This window comes from Ips typographus, unplaced genomic scaffold (assembly GCF_016097725.1).
Source record: "Ips typographus isolate SLU unplaced genomic scaffold, UJ_Ityp_2.0 IpsContig76, whole genome shotgun sequence".
Lineage (NCBI taxonomy): Eukaryota > Metazoa > Arthropoda > Insecta > Coleoptera > Curculionidae > Ips > Ips typographus.
The window spans coordinates 410001-417898 of record NW_028098579.1 but is presented as its reverse complement, the minus strand read 5'-3'; the positions used below and the strand labels follow the sequence as shown (position 1 = coordinate 417898).

The 7898-nt window shown below is 40.5% G+C and overlaps 5 protein-coding genes across 5 annotated transcripts; 2 read left to right on the top strand and 3 right to left on the bottom strand.

The window, feature by feature from the left end:
- Positions 1 to 319: 319 nt before the first annotated feature.
- LOC145739901 (uncharacterized) lies at positions 320 to 1350 on the bottom strand. Its single transcript, XM_081995244.1, is given in 2 exon segments — positions 320 to 1176; positions 1178 to 1350. Coding segments are annotated over 2 exon segments (777 nt in total). The 5' UTR covers positions 1244 to 1350; the 3' UTR covers positions 320 to 465.
- Positions 1351 to 2622: 1272 nt separating this feature from the next.
- On the bottom strand, positions 2623 to 3153 carry LOC145739910 (histone H4). Its single transcript, XM_081995253.1, has one exon. The coding sequence runs from the start codon at positions 3034 to 3036 to the stop codon at positions 2725 to 2727; it is 312 nt and encodes a 103-aa protein (XP_081851379.1). The 5' UTR covers positions 3037 to 3153; the 3' UTR covers positions 2623 to 2724.
- A 91-nt stretch (positions 3154 to 3244) lies between these two features.
- Positions 3245 to 3832, top strand: LOC145739904 (histone H3; the record flags this gene model as incomplete). The annotated part of the gene is given in 1 exon segment (XM_081995247.1): positions 3245 to 3832. A coding segment is annotated over 1 exon segment (411 nt). The 3' UTR covers positions 3738 to 3832.
- Positions 3833 to 4857: 1025 nt separating this feature from the next.
- Positions 4858 to 5425, bottom strand: LOC145739908 (histone H2B). Its single transcript, XM_081995250.1, has one exon. It carries the CDS (start codon positions 5309 to 5311, stop codon positions 4940 to 4942), a length of 372 nt encoding a protein of 123 aa, XP_081851376.1. The 5' UTR covers positions 5312 to 5425; the 3' UTR covers positions 4858 to 4939.
- Positions 5426 to 5539: 114 nt separating this feature from the next.
- Positions 5540 to 6072, top strand: LOC145739905 (histone H2A). The gene has a single exon (XM_081995248.1). The coding sequence runs from the start codon at positions 5626 to 5628 to the stop codon at positions 6001 to 6003; it is 378 nt and encodes a 125-aa protein (XP_081851374.1). The 5' UTR covers positions 5540 to 5625; the 3' UTR covers positions 6004 to 6072.
- Positions 6073 to 7898: the final 1826 nt, after the last annotated feature.

Here is a 7898-nt window from a genome sequence, read left to right as displayed (position 1 = left end):
CCGATAAAAAAACGAAGGGTTACGGAGCGGAGAAGTGCACACGGAAGTGATACCGCGTCTCCGGCCGGTAATCAGTCGCCAAACTTTTTTAAACTTTTACTAAAGGCAAGAACTCGTAATGTAATACATTACGTATATCGTTGATGTAACATTCGATTATTGTTGAACAATGTCAATTGTGATGGTAAACGGCGGGACTAGCTATGATTCTCTTAATAGCATCACACGATAATAAAGCAAAACATGTAATTGTAACTAACATTGATTAAGCCTTTAATAAATTTTAAATCTAACGTATTAATCTTTCGCTTTTTCAAACTTGTGGTTCTGAAAAGAACCTTTTGTTATATGAGTCGTAGACTCCAGTAGCCGATATGTACCTGATAACATAGTATGTACGACGAGATCTGCGACACGTATCGGACGTAGCAGTTGCATTCTTGCAGCCGAAAACCAACCACGGCGTCAACCACGACAAATTACTTCTTCTTTTTGGGTGAAGTCGTTTTTTTTCGCCTTGGCAGCGGCAGTAGACTTTGCGGTTTTTGGTTTGGGAGCTTTCGGTTTTTTGGTCGGTCCAGCTTTGTTTGATTTCTTCGCCTTGGAAGGAGATTTCTTCGGCGTAGTAGCGGTCACGGTAACGGTTGCAACTTGGGCGGCAGTTTTCTTAGCCGCTGCTTTCTTTTCGGACGGAGCGGCACGACTTTTCGTCGTAGTAGTCGAAACTGCTACGGCGGCGGTTTTCTTTTCAGCTCCAGCGGCGGCGGCGGCGGCAGCAGCAGCAGATTTTTTCGTCCTAACAACCGTTTTTGATTTCACTTTTTCACTGATCGGTTTCGAAGGCGATTTTTTACTAGCCGCCTTTTTCGTAACTTTTTTCTTTTCTGCGCTAGCAGGTTGTTTTGCCGATCCCGAACCGACAGCGGACAATTTAAACGATCCCGACGCTCCCTTACCTTTCGTTTGCACTAGCGCACCGTTCGCTACGGCCGCTTTCAGATATTTTTTGATAAATGGGGCTACTTTTTCCGCGTCCACTTTATAGTTGGCAGCTATGTATTTCTTGATGGCCTGCAGTGATGATCCACCACGCTCTTTCAATCCCTTGATAGCGTTCGTTACCATTTCTGAAGTCGGAGGATGGCTCGGCTTCGAACGGGGATTTTTCGTTTTTTTTTTCCTTTTTCGACGGCGAACTAGCCGGCGGAGTGGATGCTACAGGCGCTGCGTCGTTATCGGCCATGATACGAACGAATAAAAAAACACTCGATATAGAAAAAACACAAAACAAACACAGACCGACGATCGTACGTGCTAAAGACAATGGTTTACTGCGAAATGAGAGAGAAAAATGTTTGCGTCGACTTTTGTTTAGGGGTCGTGCGGAGTACGGAACGGTGCGCCTCCGTCAGCCGACACGGTTCGACGTCGTTTATGCCGCCTGTATGTTACTCAAGTTGGTTTCTAGTCGATTATTTTAATATAGAAAAACGCATTTTTCACTTAATCGTCGTTCGAAAACTTTTCCAAAACTATAAGCTACAAGATAGGCGGGCTCTGTACTATGTCCGATTACGATATTAATGTAAAATATCGCTTGGAAAGTGACCAGTCTCGCTATTCCTAAACACTTTCGTACTTTACTTGAACAAAAATATAATAAAATAAACGTTTATTGACGTTTTTTAGCCATTAATAAGTGCAATCGTTCATATTCTCACGTGCAAAACGAACGCAAACGTAGTAGTATACGCCTTAATTGAAAAAAAAATGTTTAACCGGTCGCATGTCGCCACAGAATTTGCACCGTCAAAACTAACTCGAGTTTCGGTTCAACATTGTCTTTTTCGTTATGATTTTTCTTCTATACCTACGCAACGCAATAAACGTATAGAAACGATATATTATATTTATCCGTTTCGGTCGGGCAGAAAATTTACAAATGTACGCGGCTTCCTTTTGCCATTTAATATCGTAATATGCTATTATTAAGTAACCAATTGATTTTGTTCGTTTTCTAACACAAAACGCAAAAGAAAAAAAAAAACCTTTCCAACAAAGTAGGTAGGTATGTGTACACTCATTGAACGTTTGCCAACTAAAAACACGAAGGAAAAACAAAAACAATCACACAAGTGGTCAGGAGGTGGTAGGTATGTACCTTAAGTAACCGATTTTGTTCGTTTTCTAACACAAAACGCAAAAGAAAAAAAAAACCTTTCCAACAAAGTAGGTAGGTATGTGTATACTCATTGAACGTTTGCCAACTAAAAACACGAAGGAAAAACAAAAACAATCACACAAGTGGTCAGGAGGTGGTAGGTATGTACCTTAAGTAACCGATTTTGTTCGTTTTCTAACACAAAACGCAAAAGAAAAAAAAAACCTTTCCAACAAAGTAGGTAGGTATGTGTATACTCATTGATCGTTTGCCAACTAAAAACACGAAGGAAAAACAAAAACAATCAATCACACAACATAAGGGGTCAGGAGGTGGTAGGTATGTACCTTAAGTAACCGATTTTGTTCGTTTTCTTACACAAAACTTGAACAAAACCATAAGCAACCCCACACAACAAAGGTATGTACCTCAAGTAAAACGATGTTTCTTTTTTTTTAAGGTTTGTGGTTCTTAAAAGAACCGATTTTTTTTTTGCAATCAGCACGGCAGAGACGTCATTATCATGCATGGGCATTAATTAATTATCAAAAATAACAGTTTATTTAACCTCCAAAACCGTACAGAGTACGTCCCTGTCGTTTTAAAGCGTAAACGACGTCCATAGCGGTGACAGTTTTCCTTTTGGCGTGTTCAGTGTAGGTGACCGCATCTCTGATCACGTTTTCCAAGAAAACTTTTAGCACACCACGAGTTTCCTCGTAAATCAAACCTGATATACGTTTTACTCCACCACGTCGAGCCAATCGTCTAATAGCTGGCTTCGTAATACCTTGGATGTTATCACGAAGAACTTTACGATGACGTTTTGCGCCACCTTTACCCAATCCTTTTCCTCCTTTACCACGTCCAGTCATTTTGTAAAGCTTTTAATAATACTCTTACACACACAAAAACACAAAAAACACCAATGGACACGACAACGACGAGCACGTTACTGCAACAAGGTACGCCGAGAACTGATCGAGAACTCCGACGTCGACCCGGTTTTGTTTCCTTCGCTAAGCTCCGCCCCCTTTGTACTGTTTCGACCAATCGGCGCCAGAGCCGACCCAACAAAACCGGAGCTCGATATCTCGACGCGTCAGACAGTGCCTAATCGCGTTCGAGTGCGTATCGTTAGTGATTTATCTAAAATAACAATAAAATGGCCCGTACAAAGCAGACCGCGCGTAAATCTACTGGAGGAAAGGCTCCAAGGAAACAACTGGCCACTAAGGCGGCCCGAAAAAGTGCTCCCGCTACGGGTGGCGTGAAAAAACCTCATCGTTACAGGCCCGGAACCGTAGCTCTGCGTGAAATTCGTCGCTACCAGAAGAGTACCGAATTGTTAATCAGGAAATTACCATTTCAACGTCTAGTCAGAGAAATCGCCCAGGATTTCAAGACCGACTTGCGATTCCAAAGTTCCGCCGTAATGGCACTGCAAGAAGCGAGCGAAGCTTATCTCGTCGGTTTATTCGAAGACACTAACCTTTGCGCCATTCACGCCAAAAGGGTGACCATCATGCCGAAGGACATCCAATTGGCACGACGCATCAGAGGTGAACGAGCTTAAATTTGAACGAGACACCTTCCAAAACCCGTAACGACGATTTATTGACGTGAACAAACGACAACAAAAAAAAAAAACGGTTCTTTTAAGAACCACAACATACTTGACGTGATTGAAAGTCGTTTTTACAATCTTATTTCTACCAATTTATTTTATTATAACACTTTTTGTTGTGGTACAGTGTGTATAGGTATATAGGTATACTAATTAAGTACAAGTAGGATCACAGTGGTGTGTATTGTATCAAAGCTGAGAGATAATACATACTCAGATAGGTTAGTTTTTTACTATCCCATCCTTATCTGCTTTTTTGGAGATTGGACACGATAACAATATACGTGCCCTTACCTTTTTTTACGATCCGTTACTTATCAGCTCTTTTGGATATTGGACATGATAACAATATACGTGCCCTTACCTTTTTACGATCCTATCCTTATCTGCTTTTTTGGAGATTGGACACGATAACAATATACGTGCCCTTACCTTTTTTTACGATCCGTTACTTATCAGCTCTTTTGGAGATTGGACATGATAACAATATACGTGCCCTTACCTTTTTACGATCCTATCCTTATCTGCTTTTTTGGAGATTGGACGTGATAACAATATACGTGCCCTTACCTTTTTACGATCCGTTACTTATCTGCTTTTTTGGTAATTGGACGTGATAACAATATACGTGCCCTTACCTTTTTACGATCCGTTACTTATCGTGACGTGATTGAAAGTCGTTTTTACAATCTTATTTCTACCAATATCAGTAGAAATTGCACTCGGTGCGGGTTTTATTTAGATACTGACTGAATTCACTATTTCTCAGTCGGTGAAATAAATCGATTTATGATCATTCCGACAAAGTTCGAAAAACGTGACTTTATAAAATATCAGTATCTTACGCCGATAAGCACGTTTTGACCTATATTTCTTATCTAGATCGGAAAAGACCGATAAGCACGTTTTGATCGATATTTCTTGTCTAGATCGGAAAAGACCGAAAAGCACGTTTTGACCAATATTTGTTATCTAGATCGAAAAACACCGATAAGCACGTTTTGACCGATATTTCTTATCTAACAGAATAGGTCGTATATAAACGAAATTCTTTTTTTTTAGTTCAACATTTTTGTGGCTCTGAGAAGAGCCGATTTTGTTGTTGGTTTTTTTTTTAATACAGGATAGTGTACCTACGGTCGAAAAACTATTTACTTGGAGCTAGTGTATTTCGTGACGGCTTTTGTTCCTTCACTGACTGCGTGTTTGGCTAACTCACCGGGCAATAACAGCCTGACGGCAGTCTGAATTTCTCTGCTCGTGATGGTCGATCTTTTGTTGTAGTGGGCCAATCGAGAAGCTTCAGCAGCAATCCGTTCGAAAATATCGTTGACGAACGAGTTCATAATGGACATGGCTTTACTCGAAATTCCAGTGTCGGGATGTACTTGTTTCAATACCTTGTAAATGTAGATAGCGTAGCTTTCCTTCCTCCTGCGCTTTTTCTTTTTGTCGCTTTTCGAAATGTTTTTCTGGGCCTTGCCGGCCTTCTTTGCTGCTTTACCGCTAGTTTTCGGTGGCATGGTTCTTTTTACTAGTGACGAATCACAAACAGACAAACAAAACTCACAAAAATTGACAAAACAACACACGACACGACAAGACGCTCGAATACAGACTGAACGTGAACGGGTCTGGCGGCCGCCTTTTAACTGACGAGCGAGTCTGTTTACAAGCTCCGCCCACTCGGTTTTGTCGAACGGAGCGACGTGATTGGTCCGCCGCTTAGTATAAATATAGGCCAGTCGGGGACGACGGTATCAGTCTCGTACGTGCACTAGAAGGCAACGTTTACGTTTTTTTTGTGTCAAATCGAAAAAAAAAACAGTTTTTAACTATGTCCGGACGCGGTAAAGGTGGTAAAGTAAAGGGAAAGGCAAAGTCGCGTTCAAGTCGTGCGGGACTTCAGTTTCCGGTGGGACGTATTCATCGTTTGCTACGTAAGGGAAACTACGCCGAAAGAGTCGGAGCGGGAGCACCGGTGTATTTAGCGGCCGTCATGGAATATTTAGCCGCCGAAGTTCTCGAGTTGGCTGGAAACGCAGCAAGAGACAACAAAAAAACCAGAATAATTCCCCGACATTTGCAATTGGCGATCCGTAATGACGAAGAGTTGAACAAACTGTTATCGGGTGTGACAATAGCTCAGGGTGGTGTTCTTCCAAACATCCAAGCCGTTTTGTTGCCCAAGAAAACTGACAGCAAGACCAAGTAAGGTAATAACGGTTAGTTATTCAGTTATGTGAAAAAAATAAATAAACAACGGTCCTTTTAAGGACCACAACTTGTTTAGAAATTTGGAAATTCGTTTATTTGCTTATTTATCACACACAGACAACGTTATATTTTGGTACTTTTGAAAATGTCACGTGACATTGAAAAATACATATATATATAAGCTACCAGAGTCGGACTTCGATAGTTTTACGGTGAAATCAGGTCAAGGTCATAACTGTTCGATGAGGAAAGATAGAAGTTGTCATTAGCATTAATAATCCGGCGCTTTTGCCATTTTTTTGCAAATGTTAGTGGATATTTCACCCGTCAATAGGGAACAAGAGTTGGACTTCGACGGTCGATATTTCGATAGTTTTACGGTGAAATCAGGTCAAGGTCATAACTGTTCGATGAGGAAAGATAGAAGTTGTCATTAGCATTAATAATCCGGCGCTTTTGCCATTTTTTTGCAAATGTTAGTGGATATTTCACCCGTCAATAGGGAACAAGAGTTGGACTTCGACGGTCGATATTTCGATTGTTTTACGGTGAAATCAGGTCAAGGTCACAACTGTTCGATGAGGAAAAATAGAAATTGTCATTAGCAATGATAATCCGGCGCTTTCGCCATTTTTTTGCAAATGTTAGTGGATATTTCACCCGTCAATAGGGAACAAGAGTTGGACTTCGACGGTCGATATTTCGATTGTTTTACGGTGAAATCAGGTCAAGGTCACAACTGTTCGATGAGGAAAAATAGAAATTGTCATTAGCAATGATAATCCGGCGCTTTCGCCATTTTTTTTTGCAAATGTTAGTGGATATTTCACCCGTCAATAGGGAACAAGAGTTGGACTTCGACGGTCGATATTTCGATTGTTTTACGGTGAAATCAGGTCAAGGTCATAATTGTTCGATGAGGAAAGATAGAAGTTGTCATTAGCAATAATAATCCGGCGCTTTCGCCAATTTTTTGCAAATGTTAGTGGATATTTCACCCGTCAATAGGGAACAAGAGTTGGACTTCGACGGTCGATATTTCGATTGTTTTACGGTGAAATCAGGTCAAGGTCATAACTGTTCGATGAGGAAAGATAGAAGTTGACATTAGCAATGATAATCCGGCGCTTTCGCCATTTTTTCGAAATATTCGTAGTTTTACAGTGTAATCAGTTAGTTCAAGGTCACAAATTTTCGTGATGGTAAGGTAGAATTATTGGTCATTAGCAACGATTATTTGGCGCCTTCGCCATTTTGTCAAGAATACAATGTATTTCGACTTTGAAAACGAGTGGTAAAAAAGGCGAACGATGAGAGAGACGTATTTTCTTTCTCAGCGTTCGCCATTTTGTCAAGAATACCATGTATTTCGACTTTGAAAACGAGTGGTAAAAAAGGCGAACGACGGAAAAGACACAATCGGGTCTTTATCCGCGTTCGCCATTTTGTCAACAATTTGCCATTATGGGGTCCAAAAAGTCCTAGAAAAAAAAGTCTAGAAAAAAAAGTCTAGAAAAAAAAGTCTAGAAAAAAAAGTCTAGAAAAAAAAGTCTAGAAAAAAAAGTCTAGAAAAAAAAGTCTAGAAAAAAAAGTCTAGAAAAAAAAGTCTAGAAAAAAAAGTCTAGAAAAAAAAGTCTAGAAAAAAAGAGTATTTTAGCACGATTTTTCAGAGCGATTACCCTACCTCTCCTACTCCTTATTCTCATTTCTCACGCTTTCCTTCATACTCCCTCTTCACCTTTCTTCTTCCTACACTCCCTCTCTATTACTACTCTACTCTCACCTTACTCCATCCTATACTCACGCCAATACACTCCTACACCCTCTTCTACTTTCATCTACATTCCCCTATGCCCTCGCCAGTTTTCACATGTACCACTCTGCCTAAAGTAC